This window comes from Mustela erminea, chromosome 3 (genome assembly GCF_009829155.1).
Source record: "Mustela erminea isolate mMusErm1 chromosome 3, mMusErm1.Pri, whole genome shotgun sequence".
Classification (NCBI taxonomy): Eukaryota; Metazoa; Chordata; class Mammalia; order Carnivora; family Mustelidae; genus Mustela; species Mustela erminea.
Window position 1 is genome coordinate 87,133,978 of NC_045616.1, and position 25,125 is coordinate 87,159,102.

The 25,125-nt window shown below is 42.3% G+C and overlaps 1 protein-coding gene across 3 annotated transcripts; it reads right to left on the reverse strand.

Moving 5' to 3' along the window:
* Window positions 1-7,315, reverse strand: PURA (purine rich element binding protein A). 3 transcript variants are annotated; one of them, XM_032336522.1, is made up of 2 exons: window positions 6,991-7,315; window positions 1-1,170 (listed from the first exon to the last, which is right to left on the reverse strand). In XM_032336522.1, the coding sequence occupies exon 2, from the start codon at window positions 1,024-1,026 to the stop codon at window positions 58-60; it is 969 nt and encodes a 322-aa protein (XP_032192413.1). In that variant the 5' UTR covers window positions 1,027-1,170; window positions 6,991-7,315; the 3' UTR covers window positions 1-57. The 3 variants fall into 3 exon arrangements, with proteins under 3 accessions (XP_032192413.1, XP_032192411.1, XP_032192412.1); XM_032336520.1 differs by having other exon boundaries at window positions 6,859-7,315; XM_032336521.1 differs by lacking the exon at window positions 6,991-7,315 and adding an exon at window positions 1,683-1,883.
* Between the last annotated feature and the right edge of the window lie 17,810 nt (window positions 7,316-25,125).

Genomic DNA, 25,125 nt, shown 5'->3' on the forward strand with positions numbered 1-25,125 from the left:
GTGGCTGTGTGTGTGTGTGTATGCATGTGTGTGTGGGTTTTTTTCCATTCAGTTTGATCAATCTTCTTCCCCTTCTTCCTCACCCTGCAGCAACAGGGTGGCAGCGGCAGTCTCCTCCTGCTGCTGCTGCTGCTGCTGGTGGAGCTGCTCACAGGCAGCTCGCTTCTCCCTCTGCTTCTCTTGAATCTTCTTCATCTCCTCCGAGTACTTGCAGAAGGTGTGTCCGAACTTGGCCCACACCTTGTAGGGCACGGTGATGGAGTTGCGGTAGGTGGGCTTCACCTCGCTCACTCGCATAAACACGCCGTACTTGTTGGAGCCCACATCGAAGAAGAAGCGCTTGTTGTCCACAGTCAAGGAGGTGCCCTCGGGCAGCTCGGCCGGCTCCTCCTCCACTCCGTAGTCATCGATGAGCTTGGCCAGAGCGTCGCGGAACTCGATGAGCCCCTGTGCGGGCAGCGCAATGGTCTGGCCCTGCGTGGAGCCCAGGCCGGGCCCCCGGTTGACCGTCTGGCGGATGCGCAGGAAGCGGCCGCGCTGGTTCTCCTTGAGATCCATGTAGTACTTGCGGTTCTCCCGCACCAGGAACTCGCTCTTAAGCGCCCGGCGCGGCTCGTCCTGCGCCTGGGCCAGGTCGGGCGGCTGGCTGGGGCCCAGCTGCGCGTAGTGCTCGATGAAGTCGCCCAGGTAGTCGCGGAACTCCACGGCCACTGACATGGAGAGAGTGAGGCGGCTCTTGTTGCCGCCCGCGCCCACCTCAGCGATCTTCAGGAAGCGGCCCTTGGCGTTCTGCTTCACGTCCAGGTAGAAGCGCTTGTTCTGGATGTCCACCCGCTTGGAGGCCAGCTCCTGCGTCTCGTGCTGCAGCCCCCCCGGGGCCCCGCCGCCGCCGCCGCCACTGCCGCCGCCGCCCCCGCCGCCACCACCGCCCCCGCCGGAGCCCGAGCCCGAGCCTGGGTGCCCCAGGGAGCCGCCCGAGCCTAGCGCCGCACCACCCTGCTCGCTGCCGCTGTCTCGGTCCGCCATGATGCTGCGCTCCGCCGCCGCGCCGCCGCCGCCGCCTGCCGCTCCGCCCGCCGCCTCAGTCGCCTCAGCCGCCGCTGCTTTCCCTCCCCGGCTCCGCCTGCTGCCGCCGCAACCCCCACAGCCAGTCAGCCACTCTCGCGAGATCTGCGGGAGAGACGAGACCCGGTAACAGGGCACTGACTCCCCAGTACAGTAGCAGGGCGCCCTACTGTACGCGCCCACCCGCCCGCCAGCACGTGACATGCGCCCCGTCCCTGATGCCAGCCCCCTGCCCGCCCGCCCGCCAGGCGGCGCCCACCCGCCGGCCCTCACCCCACACCCCTGGCTGGGGGGGGGGGAACGCGCCGCGTCGCAGCTGCTGCCGCCACCACCACTGTGGCTGTCGCTGTTGGCCAGACCCTGAGCGGCCTCGGCCCAGGGAGTTGGGGGACCAGGGGTTAGAAGGGGACTGCCATACTAAGCACAGGGATCAGGCCTGAGCTTTGCTTTCCAGTGACCCCAAAGAGAGAATGTGGGGGAAGGGCCTGTGAAAGGCAAGTGAGCCCGCAGCAGACAGGGGACACCAAGTCACGGCCACCCACCCCTGTGGGCCCCAGCCAGACCCAAACCCAAACCCAGACAGGCCCACCCACTGCCTGGTTTGGGCTGTCTCCTACCGCAGAGCCCTGGCCGCAGAGGCGGGCAAGGAACAGGAGAGATGGTGCGGCGGTAACCCTTAGCTGCAGAAGGGGCTGCCTGGGATGAGGACGGGGCGCCGGCAGCAGTGGCGCGGAGCAGCAGACACCTAGCCCGTCCCTCCCCTAGCTCCCGCCGCTCCCCCTCCCCGCGCACGGCAGCGGCTCTGGCCTCAGATGATCCCGCTCCCCCCTCCCCCCAACCGCAGCCCCGCACAGTCGGGCGGGCGGGCGGGCGGGCGGGCGGGCGCACTCACCGGCGGGGGGGAGCCGAGCAGAGGACGGCAGTCGCACCAGGGCCGGGGTGCCCGCAGTGCCTGTTCGCGTTGGCTCTGCCCTTCCCCCCCCAGCAACAATCAAAAAGAAACCCCACACTCACCCAAAAACCATCAACCAGCCCCCTTTGGGACCACAACTACCCGCCTGCCTCCCCCTCCTCCTTCCGAGATTTGGGGAAGGGGGGCACCCTGCTCAAGGCTGAGCCCAACCTGGGTTGCCGGCCAGCTCTGCGGATGAACCAGGCCCCACCGAGGCGTCAGCCCCCGACCCACTCTTGTTCCCCACTGGAAGGACCCAGAATGGAAGAGAAAACCAAGCAAGATTTAGGAAATTCACGAGCTAAAAATGTCAGGAATTTCCTGGGAAACGCAGTTCCTTACGGGTTTCATTAACGCAGGTTCGCTCGCCTGTTTTACCCCTCCTCCCAGAAACTCTTAAGTGTCAAGGAGAGCCCCCACCTCTCAAAAAGTAAAACATTAAGTGATTAATGGTTTTTAGGTGACAGCTAGGTTACCAACCACGAAGTAACCAATGAATCTTTGGACAGTGACTGCTAAAGGGGGTGTCTGGTCTCGGAAAGGGGCTCGGAAATAAGTCAATTCCATCTTCCTAGATCTAAGGCATAATCTGGGGCCTGTTTCCTTTCTCCTATATATACAGCAAATGCTCATACTCCCTCCCTGCAGTCTGTAGTTCTAACAGTTGAGGGAAAGCTAAGGCCTATCTCCAGGGGAACCCCGGCGGATCCCCCTTACACTCTCCTTATCATCTTCTGCACTGGGCTCAGGGGATACAGACCTCACAGCCTTACTCCTGGCTTTCTCAAGCATGGATTGTTGCCTCCATCCTTAGAACAGTGTGTCTGTCCCATTTGTGGGCTCCATTCCCACTGAACATCCCTCAACCCCCAAAGTAAGGAGTCTTGCCTCCCTCATTCAGCCCCAGAGACAGCTGAGTACATAGCTGCGCAAGCTTCCTGGAAAACAAAGGGGAAGATCAAGTAATGATCAAGAAACCCAGACCCTTCTAGTACATAAGCCTTGTCAATGACTGAGCCCTCAAAGCCTCCTAATATATCCTTTCATCACCTAAGCAAACCTGCCTGCGAAATATTCACAGCTTCCCTTTTCTCTTAGCAAGGGTCCCGTTCTACCCACATTAGCTCCTTTAGCTCTGGGTTGATGTTTGCTACTTCCCGCTAAAAAGCAAGAAACAGGGCAAAGCAGGATGGCTACCAAAGAGCAAACTGGAGTAGTCCTGTGGGAACCAGCCCCAGAACCACCCACCTGTCCAGTAGTCCCTGGAATGATTCCCTGAGGGGGAGGCCCATTCTGAGAGACAGAAATCTGGACTTTGGGCCACATAAAAAACTTCTCCTTAGTTGCGGGGGGCGGAGGGGCATCCTCCGGATTGACATTGTACCCTTTTAGTACTGATTTTTCTGAACTCCCTCCCTTGTCCCCAAGTCTGCAGGGAAGGGGAGAGAAGAACTGTTGGCGAACTTCCGACTGCGCAAAATTTCAAGTGAGAAAGAGCAGTGGCTCCCTCCAGGCTCACACAGTAGCGATCAGGACCCTGGATAGACCCTGGCCCCAAACTGGGACAGAAACGCTTAGTGGCAGGGTCTCCACACAGAGCAGGGCGGGGTATTACGTTTCCAGCTGTAAAATGAGGCTAAGATCTGTATAAGTCTGATCTAGAAGAGCTCCTGCTCTTCTGGGGTTTACCTTGTGCAGAACCAAGCCCTTGCCCCTTCAATAGAGTTCACAGCAGCAAGAAGCCCAATGGGACTGCGAAGAAGGGACACGTGCCTCCCATCCTTCCACACTAATGACTGCTTCCTCCAGGACAGAAAACTACGGTTTAAAACTGCTTGTCTTCTTGGACCAACTTTAGAGTCTAAATTTCTTGCTCTCTGTCCCAAATATTTACATCCAGGGGTTCTGAAGCGGTTTGAGTTTAGGAACACCCTGATTTTCTTAAAAGGTGTCTGTCACCAGAAACTGAATTCTTAGTCCCCCAGCGCAGAGGCAACTGATGAAGTTTCTAGACAAAGCACAAGTTAAATATCATTTGCATGCTCACACTGGGAATTTTAAGCCCAAATCAGCAAACGACTGAGACCTGGACCTCTCCACATAATTTGCACTTACTTATGTTACACTATTTGTTATATATGTATAAAATTTTTGTCATTATATACTACCAGTTTCTCTCCTATTTTACAAATGTATCCAAAAGATAAAAAAAGTTAACAATGGCTTTTCCAAAATAATTCAATGGTAAATTGGATATTTAGTATATTTTCACTACTCAAAAAGTTAATTTCAGGATAAGCCTGAAACTGTGGGGCTTTGGTCAGACTGGGGAGGGCATGGTGGTGAAAGGCGGCTTTCCTTAGGCTACAGAATACAGTAGTCTTAACAGTCTGGGAGGAATGAATATTGACTGAGTAAAGCCTTAAAAAGTTTAGAACCTTAAAAAGAATTTCAAAGTTAGATTCGCATCCTAACATTGAAACTCCATGAGAAAATCTATAGATTTGAAAAGACTTCTAGCCATTTGCTAATTACTTAAATAATATACTTGGAAAATGAAAAGTCAGTTCTAGTGTCTAGCTTTTTGAATTTGTTATTTTGAAACAAACGGTTGTAAAATTAAACTGATGATTTCAATACAATGTAGAAAAGGCAAAGGGTAAACGAAATATATTAATATGCAGCAAAATATAGGTATTAATTAAAAATCATCAAATAATATTCTATTTCTACTCAAAGTTTGCTTACTTTAAAAAGCCTGATAAATATCTTTAGATTTCTTGTGCTCTTTTATTAATACTACACACATTTTGAAGAGAACAGAGATTGCTTTATTTTTAATCCCACCATCTCTATGTCGTTAACAAACTCTTACCAACAAAAAATTGTTCATAAGTGAAACAAACATTAGGCAGAACAAGAAGGAAAAAAGTCTCAGTCTTCCTCAGCCTTAACTACGGATGATTCTGGAGATTCTGAAATAACCTAATTCAGCTTTAGTCTTTAAAAGTAAAAATTAACACATACGTATAAAATAAAACTGGAGGGAGGGAATCTACCTCTGGGTAATAAACCCTTTCGACTATGGAGTTCCCAACAGAAACAATATGCTTATTAATACCACAGATTTCCAAAATAAAAGAGAAGCAAGAATATTAGAAATTGTGTTGTCAAGTACTACTTAGGTTAAATACCTGTCTTAAACTAGACAATTATCTTCAATACTCAAATCCTTAAAACTAACTGGAATGTTGTACTGCAAGGGTTTAAAGTGGAGGAATTACCCATTTCTTCTCAGGGCTATCTATCAGAAAAATGAAGGGTAAATGTTAACGTTTAACAACAACAAAGACAAATAGTAATAGTAGTTCATCAATCAATTTTTTTAAAAAGCATTATCGTCCTCCTATAGCTCACCTAATCTTTGAAATTATGCCTCTCCAATGCTATTTTAATGTTTAAAGATATGAATTAAACATTCAAAATCTGAAGAGAATCCTCGCACTTCACAAAATGTTTTCATTTTAAGCATTTGCAAAAGAGTTAAATAAACGTAGCACACATTCTAAATTCGATCAAAGATTCTGAGAACCCGACATTTTATGTACCCAAAAGGCCCAAACAGAACCGATGCAAATGTCAATAGCTCACTCTCTTCCGGCTGATACTTAAAAGGTTTTACTAGTACCCAAAGGAATGAAATCAGCAACTCTCCACACTCTATAGTCAACACTCCAATTTTCAAAGCCGCAATTCGCAAACGTCAGTTTGGGTTGGAAGCAGTAGGGGTCTTGAAGTAATAAAAAAAAAAAAAAAATTCCTTTTCACCTCTGACAGTCTACCAAAAGATGTCAAACCAAATTCCGCCTATTGTAAAGCACTGGGACCTCCCTTCCAAGGACACGGGACACAAGCATAGACACCGATGCCAAAAAGCTCTCCAAAAGCACCTGGCCCGACAGAACGAATTAGAACCCTTAAGAGGGTCCCTCACAGACAGCGGAAATGAAGGTGGCATTAATTCAGGGGTAGACAGCAAGGAGCCAAAGAAAGTTGCCCTAGCCGGACTTGGGCCTTTCTCTACCCAAGTTCGGAAACAAGGCAGATGTATTTGTGGGGGTCCCTTATACAGACATTTCAAACCGCCTCCGGAGCCCACTGTCACTCAAAGGGAAGACCCTCCAGATTCGCATCCGTTCCTTTTGCCCCCAAACAAAAGCAGAGGAGACTGATGAGCTGACCTAGCTCCGAAAATGCCTTGTTCGGACCACCCATCCTTGGGCCTGCCTTCATCTGCGATGTCAGCACCAATGTATTATTTTTTATTTTTACAACGCATCCTGGGCGGGTGTATGCATTGCGGGGGTGGGGGTTGAACAGAGAAGAGGAGGGGTTGGTAGTGAAGCCTAGAACCCTCCTTCCTCTCCCCTCCTGCCAGGGTTGCTGTGCAGGGAGTGTCGGCCACATTTGGCGCACTGTCCCAGGCCCGGGGCGAAGGTGGCCAGGGGAAATGGGGCTTAGGGATTGCTAAGCAAACGTCACCATTGGTGGTCTACAAGCGTCTGCGGAGGTAGGATTGTCTTTTTTTTTTTTTTTTTTTTTTTAAGGGGCGTGTGATTTTGTTCTTTTTTGGAGGTGGGAGTTCGTTCGTTCGTTCGTTCGTGCGCTACGGGGGTGGGGGGGATGTTGCTGCACTGCCAGAGTCCCCGGAGGGAGGGTGCGAGGATGTCTACGATGGTACAGTAATTATTCCTGGGGCATACGAGCGCAATTAAAGGGGACGGGGTGGGCGGCACCTCGAGTTGTGGCAGTGCCAGCAGGGAAGGTCGCGAGGGGCTTACCCGGGCGGGCGGGCGCTGTCCTGCCGCAGGTGAGGGAGGGCGCGGGCTGGAGGGAGGGAAGGCGCGCGCTAGGCAGGCGCTAGGCTGGCGCGAGGAAAGGGGGAGGGGGGAGGAGGGCGCGCGCGCGCACACCTGTCCTGGACAGCGGCGCGAGCCGAGCGGCGCCTCAGTCGGGCTCTGCCGGCTGAGGAGGAAGGAGGGCGGGCTGGCAGGCGGGGGCGGGACGCCGAGGGGAGGAGGAGGAGGCGGCTCGGATGGCTGGCTCGGCTCTCGCTCGTTCTCCCTCCCGCGGGCAAGTCCGGCTCACACCCTGCTTCTCCCGCTCACTCACAGCCCCCTTGGCTCTCCCTCCTCCTCCTCCTTCCCCTGCGGGATCCGCTCGCCGCCGCCGCAGACGGCAAGTCGTGGCAGCCAGACGTCGGCGCGTAACCCGGCGCTCCGTGCGTGACTCCGAGCGACGTCAGCGCGCGCTCCGCGTTACCCACCATCTCTCCCCCATCCTCCCCCCGTGGCTCGCGCCCTCCGCCCTCGCGTCCCTCCGTTTCAGTTGCCGCGGCGGCGGGCGCGGAGCGCGCTCCCTCCGCCCCCCTCTTGCGCGTGCGCGCGCCTTCTCCGCCGTTGGCGCGTCAACAGCCCACGGCCCAGGCCTTGAGGCGCGTCTGAGGAGGGGGTGCCTGTGGCCTCTTTGGCCGCACTTCCTCCACTCACCGCCCGTGGCGCCCCTAGGAGGACTTACTCTCGTTAGGCTTTGAAGGCTGAGCTAGGCTCAGGCGGGGCTAGAACCCCGTAGGGCCTGCATCAGCTCCAACTTAGGGCCCTCAGCGTCGTTATCGGTGCAGCTACCACTCTTGTCACCCTCTCCACCCGCCCTCGTTCCGCCCGCAAGTCTCAGGAGGCAATAGGCCTTTCATCTTCCGGGAGGGTCTCACCTTGGCCTTCGGACGCCCGCGGAGAGGGCTAGAAGGGCATAATTAGCATAAAGAAGAAAGAGCGAGACCACATTAGGGCTTTAGCCCCAGGAATCCTTGACAGGAAGTGTGGGGCTGGTGCCCAGCCTCCCACGTAGTGTAGGTGAAACTGGGCCCCTTCGAGGGACTGTGACTAAGGACAAAGCCCTGATAAATATTATTTATGCGTCCTTGGGCTGAGAGGAGAAAAGTGTAAGAGGCGAGTTAATTTTCATAAATTGCTACGCGAGGGCGAAATGCAGAACTATAAAATTTGTCCTTTAAGAGTTTTTTTGAAATCTTACCAAGTTTGACAAGATTTTTGGTGCACGGTAACTTTTTCCTCACTTTGTACGCTGTCACATCTCCATCCTGTCACATTGCATACGTGGAAGATGGATCAATTAAAAATTATTAGCTGCAAATAAATAGAAAGCTGCCTTACCATCTTTATCATTATTTAAATAGGTCTCAAAGAAGTCAGCCTGTAGTTTAGGAAAATTTAGTCACTGTCCTAACTTATTTAACTGGGTATAGTTTATTTTGAAGTTACCTTCCAATATACAGTAAAATACGCTTTTATTAGGCAACATTAGACTTTTAAACTCACTAATTTATTAGGACCAGATTTTTTTAGGAAGCTTATCTAGTTAAGCCTCTGAGGGAGGTAGGAGTGAGTTGAAATTAACCCCATTTTGTGGATGAGAAAATCGAGTTACAAAAATAAAAGTCGGTTGTTCAGAGTTGCAAGGAGTCTGTCACCGACAGAAGGAAACACCTTAGGTCTATTATTGCTTACTTTATCCACTAAGCCACAAATCCTTCAATCGTTTACTTCCGGGTATCTTTGGATGCCGTCCTCCTCTTCTTCCTCCCCCCTGTATTTTAGGCAGTGCCTAATGTCTGAAACAAATTTGGGAGGTATTCCTGGAGACCCCAATTCACAGAGGACTCTAAAAGCTTTGAGGTTGGAATTTTCTGCCATAGGAAACTACAGCTGAGCAATAAGTTATTGTGGAACAGTTCAGATTCCATACTAACTGCAAAATGTTTATTAATCCCTAGTTAGAGGTAAGAAAATTTTTGAAACAGTTTAATGAATGATGGGTCATTTCTTTTGAATTGCTTCTTCATTCACCTCATCTTTAGGTGGCAGCACTACTATATAAACATCCTTAAAACTACAGTCTTCTGCAACTTGATATCCTAGAAGAGTGTTTTGTCCTAAATGCATCCAGCTCTGTTGTGGAGATTAGACATATGAAATCATCCCCGAGAATTAGAATACTTAGGAATTTCCAGAGGAGGAAGAACAGAAAGCCTTTCAAAAGAGGTTAATACATGGAGTTACTGAAAGAAAATATTTGAAAGGTTTTAAAAAGCTTTTTCTTTTTCTAGCTGTATGAGGAGCAAGTAGCATCTTTACTCTAAGCTTCATCTTGTACTGAACCAGCACAAGATAACCTTCCAAAGCAAACCATACTTTATCAATACTGCATATTAAGAACTTTTGTAAATTCTTACTTATTATTAAATTTGCTAGTTGTATTGTTGCCAGTATTCTAACTACAATTTTATTTTATTTTTTAAGTGCTACCCCCAACATGGGACTTGAACTCATGACCCCCCAAATTTAGATTTGCATGCTCTACAGACTGAGCCAGCCAGGCACCCCTATTTTAAAATTGGGGTGCAGTTTTCTTCATTAAACCGGATCAGACTTGTGAATTTCCGAATAACAACCTATCATTAACGCTTGCGGAAGAGAAGAACTCTTTCTGGCTCCTTTTCTCATTTCGTAAATTGTTCATATACAGACTAAACCACCATTGCTCAAACTCAGAGAAGTGATAATACAAGCTCAACTACATATTAACTGATAGCAACTTACAGTTATTCTATATCTTAATTTCTGCCACAGTGTTTGAGGGCAATAAATTGTGATGTATGGGGACTATTTGGATCGAGTATTCTCTAAGTAGAACTTTGTCATAATTTTGTATATTTACAGTCATTCTTCCTGTATCCCCTTTATCCAAACAACCAAACAAAATTGGATTTACATGCATTTCAAAATAGAGTGTGTTAGATTTGCAGTATAAACAAAATTACCAAAATTACAAAATTTACCAAAAAACAATGTAGAAGTATGACCATCAGGAATGGGAAATCAAATTATTTCTGGGTAGAGGATGAAATATTAATAAAGTCTTTCTTGATGGCAGCTTCCATCTTTCTCAGGTCAAACTTGGAGAGTCTCTCTCAAATTGGTAGAGCTCAAACTCAGCAGTATTATGCTGAGATTTTTAAGCTCTCTGGTGCCAACAAATCATGCAGCCTGGGGGCCTTTGCTCCAAACTTCTGCCAACTCCATTTTGGCAGTAAACTGTTCTGTTGAACAAAGTTTGCACGTGTTTGGGGTGTGAAGTGGTTCCTCAGGCATTTATCTGGTTTTATTCCAATTTGGGGACTTGAAGACAAGAGTCAGAAGCACGAGACTTGTAGAGTTCATATGTGCCCTGACAGATTATGTTAGTGATCTTGAATTTCCACCTAAACAGGGCAGCTTTTTCTTTGTTGGTGTAGGGTTTTTTGTTTTTTTTTTTTTTGAAGTGGACCGTTTAGTTTACTCCTTAAATGCTAACATGATATTGAACCAGTTCTCAAAAGCAGGTAAGCAGAACTCTCTCTGTTGAGAGTAGAGGGCTATGGCAAATCACTCCTCATCCTCCTACCTACAATACAACCACACACCACTTGAGAGGCCAATAATTATTTAAACTTGATCTCACTGTCATATATAACTATGAGCCTCTGATCTTTTTTGCTATTGGTTGTCTAGTTTTATCTTTTTTACCTACTTTTCCCATCCTCGAGTCATTGGTTAACAGTACTTGGCCCAGTTATATGTGCTTATTTGTATTATTTCAGGAGGTCCCTCTTCCTGAGGGAAACATATGCTTTCTTAATTTCCATTATTTTTTCAAATAATCCTAGGAGAAAATCCTTGCATAATCTGGGGTAACAGTTTGAAAGCTATTAAAATGTTATTGGAATATTTTCTTTTTTTCTCATTTTCTTCTTCCTGGTTTAAGTGTAATGGAAAGAAAAAAGTGCAAAAGTAAAAATTACATATGTTGAAATGATACTATTACTTTTAACCATGATCAATGGAATGTCAATTTGTAAGATACAGTATGGTAACTTGAAAATGATAAGTTATTTTTGATACTTTTGGCAAGAGTGTGGCCTAAATTCCTATTTGTACCTTTCCCAAGTCAAAATTGACCTATGGATGAGGTTAGAAAGAAAGAAATCTGGGCCTTTCTTTTTTTTTTTTTTTTTAAGATTTTATTTATTTATTTGACAGAAATCACAAGTAGGTGGAGAGGCAGGCAGAGAGAGAGAGGAGGAAGCAGGCTTCCCGCTGAGCAGAGAGCCCCATGCAGGGCTGGATCCCAGGACCCTGGGATCATGGCCTGTGCCGAAGGCAGAGGCTTTAACCCACTGAGCCACCCAGGTGCCCCATCTGGGCCTTTCTAAAGAGTGAATCTAACTGGACTGAAAGTGCTATTGAATGTTGTTGAACATTTTATGGTGACCCCAAAACTCTTTTGTTTGCTTACTTTAAAATATAAATGTATTGTAATTTTACTACCTGGAGCAAGACTAAATACACGCTTGCATAGGTGGTTGTACACATACAACCAGATTGCTCTGCCCTCTGAAGCTAATTTAGACCATTTTTATAACCAAATGCAGTAGCACTTTGTGATTAGATGATCAGTTGGTTTCTTTCAGTGGTGAGTGAAATATGTCAGGGGTAAAATCAAGATAATCCTCCATGGGATAAATACAAAGTAAGTTCTTTCTTTAATATTTTGTGCTCTATTTGTATCTTTAAATATTTTTATTTTTATCTTTAAGTATACTTTTACATATACTTGCCTAATACTGAAAATTATTACACTTATCTTTATAATTAATTATTAAATAATAATTATACTTATTTTTAAGTATACTTTTAAGTATACTTTTCTTCTTGTCTAAATACTGAAAATTAATTACTAAATGTAAATGTAATGTAATTTGGTAAGTATGTGTATAGAAAAGAAATGGTTTTATTTATTTATTTACGTTCAAAGTTTCTTTTTTTTTTTTTTTTCTTCAGTAATCTCTACACCCAACATGGGGCTCAAACTCACAACCCAAGATCAAGAGTTACATGCTCTTCCAACTGAGCCAGCCAGGTACCCCGAGAAGAAGTGTTTTTAAATTACTATTTTGGAATTCTGTTTATATGTATATATATATTACACAAACATATTACAGCTGATGTTTAGAGGCATTTTATTTATTAATTTTTTTGCCTTGAATTTCTTTTTGGAAAGTAAGTACTACCTGCTATATCAGAACTAGTTTTTAGAACCCACCACTGTTTATTAGTCAGGCTTATTTTCTTAAATCATTTATTGAACAATATCTACCAATTGCCTCTTTGCCAACCATTGTTCCAGGTGCTTGAACATAACCAAGACCCTGTTCCCATCGAGTTTCCAGTTTAGTAAGACAGATAATTATATATTAGTAAACAAATATATAATATAATGCTGTATAGTGATAAGAGCTCAAAAGAAAAAATGCAGTAAAGGGGCAAGAGTTCACTCACTGTGTGATTGTGTGTGTGCGTGCCTCCCACCTGACATTTTAAATAGAGTGATCAAGCAATCCTCCTTGAGGAAGTAACTTTTGAACAGAAACCTGAAATAGTCATGAGAATATTTAGGGAGATGTTCTAGTCATCATGAAAAATTTATGCCACATAAAGTCACCCAGCTATAATTCAGATAACATCCCATGTGGTAACTATGTATACATCTTTCTCCTTCTTAAGAGAGAAAAACTCATCCAGTTTTCTGGGTACACATTAGGTTTTCGGAAATGTTTATCATTTAATATCATTATTGCTCTGTATTTCCCATGCTTATTATCCCATTATTTAATACAGTAAGATTTATGGTAGACAAAGCTTCGGAATTCCTTATCTGCAATTCTAAGTTCCAAAACATTTTGTTCCTATATTTTTGGTGTAAAAACTGATCTGAACTGACATGACTCTATTTAAAGTCTTCATCATTCCATTTGGTGTTACTGTTGGTGCATTTCATTATGGAAATATGTGTTTGATTAGAAGCCACTGCCCAGGACAACACAGGCCACATAAAATATAGATAGCATAATATGTTACACTCTTAAAATATATTTAAAAATTAATTCAGAAACCTATCTGGCCCCAAGGATTTTGGATAAAGGATTTTATATCTACCAGATTTCTTCTTGATTCTCTGATTAAATACCACTATTGATGTTAATCTTTAGATATCTTTTATTCAAAGTGTGATGTTTATATAGTGCTCTTATTATGTACCTGGTACTATGTAAACACTCTATATATTAGCCCATAAAATCCTTACTACAGCCTTATGAGTAAGTTTTATTTTCCTCATTTTACAAATGAGAAAACCGAGGTACAGCCAGATTAAGGAAACTGCCAAAATCACACAGCTACTAAGTGACAGAGCTAAGAATTGAACCTAGACAATATTCCTTCCTAGCTTGCATTCTTTGCCAATAAACTAATTCTCCCTCTCCCTATCCTTCCTCCCCTCTGCTTTGGAGAAGTTCTAAATATTAGCCCTTTCCAAGAACATGGGTTTTTACTTATACTCTGAAATATCAGACATCAAAATTTTACATTTTCTTTACAAATATTCAATAATTTTTTTCATTTTATTTGCTCCTGGTATTTCAGCCATTTCTATTCTCAACTGAGATCATGGGTTTACTTATCCTTATTCTCAGTCTGATAGGTTTTCATGTTAACCTTATCTTTCACCATCCTTTTCTTCACTGAATATCCTTACGTAATTATGAGGCACCTCCCTTATTATGGCCTTGTCAGATGTCAGATCACATTTAAAAAATTGCATTTCGTTTACTGAGAAGCACCACCTGCTAAATAAAGCTCTGTCACTGATTTGTAGGTTTCTTGCACTCAATGAATTACATAACTGCTTCAGATAACTATATTCTAGGCATATTAAATTCACATTTTTGAATTGGAACTGACTTGGTTTTCATAAGTGTGTCCTCAGGTAAGAATTCTCCATAAGCAATTAGAAATTGAGATCACTTTTGTATTGATTCATTGATTGATTGCAAGATTGAGTATATTTTGTGAAGTTGAGCAAAGACTTTTGTAACTGTATAACATAGGTAGGGTCAGTTTGAGTACGTGTATTATATTGAGCTTTTTTTCCAAGTATCTATTCTTGAGCATCCCAGAAATCCATTGTGAGACATTAAACAAGTCACTTTAGTTGTTCTCTGTGAAAATTAATGTGTTGCCCTTGAATACAAAGATGAAGCTTCTGACACACACTCAGTAAAGTATTATCTTTTGTGTAATGTTGATAGACTTGTTCTGAGCCAAACATAATTTCTCAGGAGTCAACGGCTCATGTTTGCTAAATTTAGGGGTGTAGTTCATGGCCACCAGAGCTAAAAAGGAATTAAACTCATCAATTTTACCTCATTAATATCCTGTTGAACCAACTGAGCCAACAAGTCAGTTATTAAATTGCTGAGAAGGAAAAAAGGGACTAAATACATATATATGTTCATTGAGATTTGTTATATGAAAAACTGAGGGCTTTGTCAAGGATTACCTTTTTGTCTCTGTCTCCTGGGAGATAAAGAAGATGACATTTTCTCCTAAGACCATGTTCGGGAGACACAGCTTTTCTCTAACTAGTTCCTCTGCAATATCCTATATTGATAATACCCAATACAAAAACTTTGAGGTACACCATTAATATTTGCCAAAGTGTAACAATGTCTTAGGGGTAAACATTTCATATTTGGAATTCAATTCAAGTGAATATAAATATACTTTAATGAATTCAAGTGATGAATAATTGTTTTAGCTCTTCTGCTTTTCCTCACCTTTAGTTAGGAGATCCCTCTTCTATTCATTCAGTGTGGCAGTCAAGATCATAGTCAGGGTAATCCAATCTTTCAGATTCAAAACTCTGCTTTCAGATTCCTAACTGTGATTTTGGGCAAATTACTTCATCTCTATAGGTCCCTTTCCTCATTTATCAAACAAGGATGGTAATGCCAGCAGCCACACAGGTATATTATGAGGATTAATTAGTTAATTCATAAAAAGCACTTACAAGAGGATCTGGCACATAGTAAGTACTCAATAAATGTGAACTCCCACCCACATGACATTAACTTTTCTTGCCCTCTCTCAAGAACTGAGCCAAGTTGTCTCTCCCCATCCCTCTTCTTTTCTTCAGATCTCAAGTTCATAGGCCTTGGCCTAAGAATAAAATTGTCTTCTTCCTGAGGCACTTGGGTGGCTCAGTCAGTTAAGCAGATGCCTTTGGCTCAGATCATGATCCCAGAGTCCTGGGATCGAGGCCCACATTGGGGGGGGGGGGCGGGTCCCTGCCCAGCAGGGAGTCTGCTTCTCCTACTGCCTCTTCCCCCTACTCGTGTTCTCTCTCTAATAAATAAAATCTTAAAAACGAAACTGTCCCCTTCTTCACCACCAGATTCATCAACTGCATTGTTCTTAAAAAACCTTCAAGGAATCTTTCCTTTTCTTGGGTTTGGACCATTATACTTGCTTTCTCGATCTGAATTCCCTTTTATGGCTTCTCTAAGTAGTATGTCTTTCATATACACATTGAAAGGTATTTCCTGATTACTACAGTATCGGTTCTTTGAAAGTAGGGACTATGTCTCAGTTACTCTATTACTCCAGTACTTCCCCCTCCCTGCTGCATATTTTTTTTTTAAGATTTTATTCATTTGTCAGAGAGAGAGAGAGAGAGTGAGCACAGGCAGACAGAGCGGCAGAGGGAGAAGCAGGCTCCCTGCGGAGCAAGGAGCCTGATGTGGGATTCGATCCCAGGATGCTGGGATCATGACCTGAGCCGAAGGCAGCCGTTTAACCAACTGAGCCACTCAGGTGTCCCCCTGCTGCATAATCTATGCTAAAGAAAAGTTTGTTGAATAAATAAGTCAATTCATTTAGTCTATGTATTTTTTTTTTTCCTATTTTATCCTGGGTATTCTATTCTGAACCATCAGTTTTCCTGAAAATTCTTTTTTTTAAATTTTTTATTTCTTTTCAGCATAACAGTATTCATTGTTTTTTGCACCACACCCAGTGCTCCATGCAATCCGTGCCCTCTCCAATACCCACCACCTAGTTCCCCCAACCTCCCACCCCCCCGGCCCCTTCAAAACCCTCAGCTTGTCTTTTAGAGTCCATAGTCTCTCATGGTTCATCTCCCCTTCCAATTTCCCTCAACTCTCTTCTCCTCTCCATTTCCCTTTGTCCTCCATGCTATTTGTTATGCTCCACAAATAAGTGAAACCATATGATAATTGACTCTCTCTGCTTGACTTATTTCGCTCAGCATAATCTCTTCCAGTCCCGTCCATGTTGCTACAAAAGTTGGGTATTCATCCTTTCTTATGGAGGCATAATACTCCATAGTGTATATGGACCACATCTTCCTTATCCATTTGTTCGTTGAAGGGCATCTTGGTTCTTTCCACAGTTTGGCGAGCGTGGCCATTGCTGCTATAAACATTGGGGTACAGATGGCCCTTCTTTTCACGACATCTGTATCTTTGGGGTAAATACCCAGTAGTGCAATTGCAGGGTCATAGGGAAGCTCTATTTTTAATTTCTTGAGGAATCTCCTGAAATTCTCTTGCTCTTTTTTTTTTTCTCTTGCTCTTTTTATCTCTGAAAATTTTAAGTTCACCTGATGACGCTGAGATCCCATTCCAGATCATCAGTTTTCTGATTGACAGGTAAGAGGTTCATTTTGCCACATAATCCACAAGTTAGAAAATTCCCATTTAATTCACCTAGATTTAAGTTCACTTATAATCTCTTGGCTCTAGCTAGGCTAATCATTCTCTTTAAAATCTATCCAAATCTTTGAGAGAGGGGTTCTATTTTGCTGAACTCTTTGTCTCATTACTTATTTAAAGATAGGGCCATACTATTTTCAGTTTCTTTACATGCAGAATAAGCATCAGCTCAGGGTGCCTGGATGGCTCTTGTTAGAGCATGTGACTCTTGATCTCAGGGTTGTAAGTTCGAGTAGAGATTACTTTTTTACATTTTTCTTTTTAGTATATACAAAAGACCTATGTAACACATATATTAGCTATAAATCTTGATAATATCATGAACTACCCATCAAGAACTAGAATATTTCCCAGTTATTTGTATCTACCTCTGCCTGGACTCCCTCCTCTATCTCTTCCCCGTCCTCAAGGGTACTCAGTATCCTGAATTTTATCCTTATCTTTTCATTGCAGTTTTCTTTTTAAAATTTATTTTTATGACAAATGTATCTATGCTAAAACAATATGATGTTTGACCTCTATGTTTTTGAGCTTTAGATAAATGCCACAAGAATGGGAGAATATAGTTGCAAATGTCTTCTCAGATAAAGGGCTAGTATTCAAAATCCATACAGAACTTTTCAAACTCAACACCCAAAGAACAAATAACCCCATCAAGAAATGGACAGAAGACATGAACAGACAGTTCCACAAAGAAGACATCCAGAAGGCCAACAGACACATGAAAAAGTGCTCAACATCATTCGGCATCAGGAAAATACAAATCAAAACCACAATGAGATACCACCTCATACCAGTCAGAATGGCAAAAATTAACAAGTCAGGAAACAACAGATGTTAGCGAGGATGCAGAGAAAGGGGAACCCTCTTCCACTGTTGGTGGGAATGCAAGCTGGTGCAGCCACTCTGGAAAACAGTATGGAGGTTCTTCTAAAAGTTGAAAATAGAGCTACCCTACAACCCAGCAACTGCACTAATAGGGATTTACCCCAAAGATACAAACATAGTGATCTGAAGGGGCACTTGTACCCCAATGTTTATAGCAACAATGTCCACAATAGCTACACTATGGAAAGATCCCAGATGTCCATCAACAGATGAGTGGATAAAGAAGATGTAGTGTGTATGTATGTATGTGTAAATATATAATATAATATATGGATATATTATATATATAATGGATATATATAATAGAATATTACTCAGCCATCAAAAATGAAACCTTGCCATTTACAATGATGTGGATGGAACTAGAGGGTATTGTGCTAAGGAAAATAAGTCAATCAGAGAAAGACAACTATATGATCTCACTCGTACATGGAATTTAAGAAACAAAACAGAGGAGCATAGGGGAAGGGAGGGAAAAATAAAACAAGATGAAACCAGAGAGGAAGAAAAACCATAAGAGACTCTTAATCATAGGAAACAAACTGAGGGTTGCTAGGGGTGGGGGGATGGAGTAACTGGGTGATGGACACTAAGGATGGCAAGCGATTTTAAAGAGCACTGGGTGTAAGACTGATGAATCACTTAACTCTACCCCTGAAACTAATAATCCACTATATGTTAATTAATTGAATTTAAATAAATTAAATAAAAATGCTGTCTTCCAATATATATTTTTCTGAGATTTGCCTTTTATACTCAACACTATGTCGCCCAGATTCATTCATGTGGTTGTATATAATGATTATTGATTTTCAATACCATATATCATTCTATTGCATGAACATACTACAACTTACTCTCCTGTTGATAAATAGTTGTATTTTAACTAGCCTTTTAAAAATTATAAACATCACTGCTATGAAAATTCTTATTTATGCCTACTTGTGACACATGCAAAGTGTTTTTCTTGGTTGTATACCTAGGAGTAGGATTGTTGGGTTGGGGAGTATACAGATATGCCAAATAGTTTTCAATTTTCTCAAAGTTTATAAGAATTCTACTTACTGTCAATATTTGGTATTATTACATGTAACTTTTGTCAATCTAGTGGGGGTAAAATGTTATATATCTGCTTTTATATGTCGGAAGAAGGAGTCAGCTTTACTTAAAGCTTTTTAAACTTCCTCTTCCTTTCTATATTAAAAGCTTGTAGCCTCTTATGACATTGTTGTGCCTGGGAGTTCCTTTGAGAGAAAGCATTTATTTGTGAGATAGTTTCTGCTAATGGTATAGAAACTGCGATGGGATAAAGGCCGCTAACTGGGTAGTTTGCATGATGCTTTTGAGTTGTTCTTGCATGCACAAACTAAAATTTCTTGTTAATGTTCTATAGAAATGGAAATTACATTCTTTAATATTGGCCCATCACAGATTAATCTGATCTTGAGTTTACACCTATATGCAAAACTATTTTAAACAAAAACTTTCTTCAATCTGTTGATCCGGAGTATTTCCACAGAATCAAGATTTGTAATGATATCTTTGTGTATTTCTTTGTATTTTAATTGTACCAAAGAGATCCAACATATTTTCTTTTGATGTGGTTATATTTACATGATATAACACAAATCAATCTCTCAAAGTAATTTTAAAACTCCAAATGATCATCTTACTGCTGTTACCCACTGAGCTGATCTCCACACGTCAGACAGGGGAATAAGTCCAAACAGAGGGTGCTGCTATACTGTGCCCTAAAATGTCCTTTTTTTTTAAACTGAAAAAGCCATTTGTATATAAACAGTACTCATCAGTAACTAAAAACATATGGAGATGAAAAAAGAGAATTCAAGACAAATGGCAATATATGTATATTTTAAAGAAGAACTTATATAGCCCCTTGTGTTTATTGTCTTTAAAAACAAATACCAGTTTTGTCATTTGTGTATTTTTTTCTTGCCTTTGAATGAAAGATTTTTGAAGGGAGAGACTATGAATTTGTTTTATGTTTCTTATGTTTCTTTATTATATTGTTAAATATAGTGTTATATCCTGAAGGGAATTCAGAATATTAATTGAGCGCAAAAGTCCCCACTGTACCATTAATATTTGTTGACTAACAAAATGACTGAGTGAATATTCATGACCAAACCATAAGAAAGCTGCAGTTGACTTTCTTTCCTATGGTACAGTAGCTATTATTGGAAAGAATCATTCATCAGGGGGAATACATTTATGCCAGGTGACTGTTTTTTCAACTTATTTATATAGCTAATGCTGTAGTTAGCCAAATTGCTATCAGTCACTGGTTTCTTTTAAAGCCAAGTGTTAAGCTTCATTTCCTCATTCCCATAATGCCAGATACTCATTTTCTGTGAGGGGACATTGGTGCTGCTGAAGTAAGACTGACTTCCTGCCAAAGCTCCCTCTAAGTGAGGACTTTTTCTGTGTATCATGTGGCATACATGAACTTTTTGTTGTTGTTTTTTTGTTTCTTTGCTTATTTTGCTTTGCTTTTGTTATCTCGTAAGTGGTGATCTATGAGATCCGGCAAGTCTAGAGGTAAGTCTTTACTTCTCACATGGATTGCAACATGACAACACCCTCCCTGTTGTAGGCAGCCTCCAAGATGGCCTTCAGTGAGTCCTGCCTTCTGGTGTTCACATCCTTGTGTATTTTCCTCCCACATTCTCCGTGGGTTGGTTTGTATAAGCAACGGAATGTGGCAGAAGTAGTGGTTGGGCACTTGTAAGATTACGTTCTAAAAGACTTTAAGAACCCAGAGACCACAGGCCAGATTAGAACCTCAACTAGTTCTATAAGGCATTTTTTCTGAGACTGGGAAGTTCCAACCCGGATCCTGAGCCAAAAAGGCCCCAGACTTTCTTAGATCTAGAAAAGTAAGAGACAGAAAAACTTGTATATGTAAATAGAAGTAAGTAGGAATTTCACTAAAAGACAGTGGGGAAAAAGGAGAGCTCCTAATGAAAAGAAATGAAATACTGACAGAGGCTACCATGTGGCTGAACCTTAAAAAATTACTAAGTCTAAGAAGCCAGTCACAAAAGACCAGATAGTATATGATTCTATTTGTATGTAATATCCAGAATAGGCAGGTCTATAGACACAAGAGAGTTGCCTAGAGCTGCAGCAGTGGGGGTGTGGGGAGCTTGGGGTATAATGGCTCGGTTCAGGGTTTTTTTTTGGAAGTAATGAAAATGTTTTAACATTGATTGTGGTAATAACTGCAAACCTTTTTAAATATACTAAAGCCATTCAACTGTATACTTTGAATGAGTCAGTCGTATGGTATACGAATTATGTCTCAATAAAGTTGTTTTTAAAAAAAAAAAACCAACTGTGGCTTCTGTCTCGGTTTTCTATCTCATCACTTCCATCCCCCTGGAGGAAGCCAGCTGCTGTGTCTTGAGGACACTTAGACAACCCACTCATGGAAAGGATTATGTGGCAAGGAAATTTGTGAATCAGGTTTGCCAGTTAATTTGTAGTTTCCTAATTTAAGTGGTATTGGGTATATTTAATATATTTATTTTTTAAAGACTTATTTATTTATTTCAGAGAGAGAGAGAGAGAGAGAGCAGGGAAAGGGTAGAAGGAGAGAAAGAGAGAGTCCTCAAGCAGACTCCTTGCTGAGCATGGAGATGATTGTGGGGCTTGATCCCAGGACCCCAAGTTCATGACCTGAGCTGTAATAAAGAATTGGCCGCTTAACCGCTGAGCCACTCAGGCGCCCCATGGCGTATTTAATATATTTAAAGGCATTTATAAGAGGATAACAAGAAATATATAAGCATGAATGCCATATTCAATGACATTAGGAGATCTTTTTAACCCCAAGTTACAGTATGTGAAGGCTAAAAAGTGGATGGGGAAATGAATGACTTAAGAAGTCAGAGAATGGTAAAACATAGGAACTACAGAGGGAGAAGACATCATTAACAGGCACACAGATTTGTCTCACAGAACCTGAGAAAGCCACAAGAACTGGAGGGGTGAAGAATATATGCAGGCATACCTCGGAGATACTGTGGGTTTGGCTCCAGACTGCTGCATTAAAATGAGCATCCCAATACTTTCTCAACCAGTGCCTGTAAAAGTAATGTATGTCCCATATTGTAAGCGTGCAGTAGTATTATGTCTAAAAAACCAAACAAACCTTAACTTAAAAATACTTGATTTCTAGAAAATGCTAACCATCATCGGAGGCTTCAGGGAGTCATAATCACTGATTACTTGTCACAATAACAAATATAATAAGGAAAAACTTTGAAATATTGCAAGAATTACCAAAACGTGGTACAGAGAGGTGAAGTGAGCAAATGCTATTGGAAAAATGTGCTGATAAACCTGTTCAACACAGAGTTGCCACAACCCTTTGATTTGTTTAAAAAAAAAAACCAAGCAAAAAAAACCCCACAGTATTTGTGAAGCACAATAAAATAAAATGCAATGTATCTGGGTTCTATCTGGTTCTTGTACAGATGAATTCTGTACAAGAATCAGATAGAACCCAGATACTCACCCCCTATTCTCACCCAAGTAGTCAGACGTTCCCCTCTCCCTTTCCAGGCAGGAAAAGGAAGTCATCTTCTCCAGAGAGAAGTCCAAGGGAGGCTTGGACTTTGGTCTATTAGGCTCTGAGGACTGGGTATGAAAACAAGGGCATGGTATGAAGACAAAAGTCTGTATCCTCAACAGGACATTCTGCCCTTTTCCCTACCCAGCTCCAGAAAGCTTGTAGCCAGACTGTTTCGATCTCCAGATAGGAAATAGAAGGATTTTTTCTCCAGAAAACTGAGCTTATAGAAAATATATATACCAAGAATCCCTAATTTTACAAAAATCCAGCTTCATAGTATAATAGAATTCATAACATATCCGGGGTATAACCACTTCTCCCTACCTTCATTTACTACCATCCTGGGGCTTGCTGCTACCATTCCTTACTTGAATTCTGGCAGCATTTTCCTATCTGCTCACCTACTTTCCTACCTTTACCCCTAGAGCTAATTTTCATCCTAGTAGTCAGAAGAAATCTTTTTATAATGGATGTGAGATCATGCCACTTTTCTATTCAAAACCTTCTAGTGATTATAGATCTCAATCAGAATAAAAACCAAAGTTCTTACCATGGCTTACAGGTCATACATGATCTGTCTTCTCTGCCCTCTGCCTCTCTAACCTTGTGTTCTTCTAGTTTCCATTTTTCTTACTCTATGTCTGCCACTTTGGCATTCCTGAAAATATGGGCTCTCTCCTATTTCAGGGCCTTTGTATTTGCTTTTTTCTCTACTTCTTTCCCCAGACATTCTCTTGACTAGCCCATTCACTTCTTTAGGTCTTGCTCAAAAGTAATCTTAACTGGAGCGCCTTGGTGGCTCACTGGGTTAAGCGTCTGCCTTTGCTTAGGTCATGATCCCAGGGTCTTGGGATGGAGTTTGGCATCAAGCCTCACACTGAGCCTCGCATGGGGCTCCCTGCTCAGCGGGGAGTCTGCTTCTTCCTCTCCCTTTGCCTCTTCCCCTGCTTGTGCACTCTCCCTCTGTCAAATAAATAAGTAAAATATATTTTTAAAAAAGGTAATCTTAACAGAGAGCCTTCCCTGGTCATCCTATATTAAACAGCATCCTTTTTATCATCTTAATTTGCTTTATTTGCATCATAGCATATAATTAAAGATGTTATATATTCATTCATTTAATTATTTATGTATATCTACCTTGTCTAAAATGTAAGGTGTTGCCAGCAAAACTTTCCATTTGTGCTCACTGCCATATCTTCAGCACTTGGTACACAGTAGATGCATACTGAAAATTTGTTGGCTGAATGAATCAATCAATAAGTCACTCAAGGGGCATCTGGATGGCTCAGTCAGTTAAGCATCTACCTCGGCTCAGGTCATGATCCCAGGGTCCTGGGACTGGGCCCCGCTTTGGGCTCCCTGCTTTTCCGGAAGACTGCTTTTCTCTCTCCTACTCCCCCTGCTTGTGTTTCCTCTTTCACTGTGTCTCTCTCTTTCAAATAAATAAATAAAGTCTCTAAAAAAATAAAAGTAAAAAAAATCACTCAAAAGTGATGGTAATATGCTTTTTCTCTTTTGATTTGTTAATATGGTTAGTTAACACAATAAATTCCCTGATGTTGAACTATTCTTGTATTCCTGATGTGATCATACTTGGTCGGTGTTTAATTTTTTAAAAGTGTTCCTGAATTTTATTTGGCTGTATTTTAGTTAATATTTTCTCAGTAGCTGTTTAAAAATTGTAGCTTTGTCAGATTTTGTTCTTGTATTTACTTTGGATTGAAACAAATGTATATCTCCCCACCCCCAAGGCAGACTAGAATTATTTTGCAAACAAAGGAGAGAAGAGTTTGTTCTAATTTATAGAACCAGGACTATTTCAGCCCATATTTTCCACTGTCTGAGGCTAAGGTTCCTCTCAACTTTCTTTTAATTTCTTTCTTTTAAAAGACTTTATTTATTTATTTATTGAGAGGGTGAGAGCACATGAGCAGGGAGAGAGGTAGAGGAGGAAAGGGGGAGGGAGGGGAAAGGGAGAGAATCTCAAGCAGATTCCATACCGAGCCCAGCAAGGGGCTGAATCTCACAATCCTCAGATCATGACCTGGGCCAAAATCAAGAGTTGGACGCTAAAAGGGACTGAGCAACCCAAACACCCCTGAGGTTCCTCTCCACTTAATTCACATTTCCTGATCTGTCCATGAAAGATAGTGATAACTTCCCTGAAAAGAAGTTTCTTTCTCTTAGAAGATTCTGGCCTTCCCATTTGCTTAGTTAGAAAAAGTCTTCTAGCTAACCATCAACTATAGAGAACAAACTGGTGGCTTCTAGTGGGTGGATGGCAGGTGGGTGGGGGATGGGTGAAATAGGTGAAGGGAATGAAGTGTTCACTTATTGTGATGAGCACTGAATATGGAGTTGTTGAATCACTATGTTATACACCTGAAACTAATATAACACTATAAGTTAATCATACTGGAAATTAAAAAAATAAAAAAGAGGAAATAGTCTTTCTAGGACCTTACGTTTCCTCTCCTCAAAATCTTTCTCGGGGCACCTGATTGGCTCAGTCATTTGAGTAGCTGCCTTCAGCTCAGATCATGATCCCAGGGTCCTGGGATTGGACTCCCTGCCCTGTCTGCTTCTCCCTTTGCCTCTGCCTGCTGTTCTCTTTTGTTCTGATGAATAACTAAATAAAAGTTAAAAAAAAAAATCTTTCTCTGGGATGAAGTTTCTGGGAGAAGAGCCTCTGGTTTGAGGTTTGACACTCTCTTAATCAGAGTGTTGACTATAATTTAATGTCATTAAAGATTTTATTTATTTATTTAAGAGAGAGAGAGCATGTATACATGAGTGGGGGAGGAGCAGAGGGAGAAACAGAGAATATTAAGGTGACTCTGGACTGAGTGCAGAGCCCTATGAAGGGCGCAA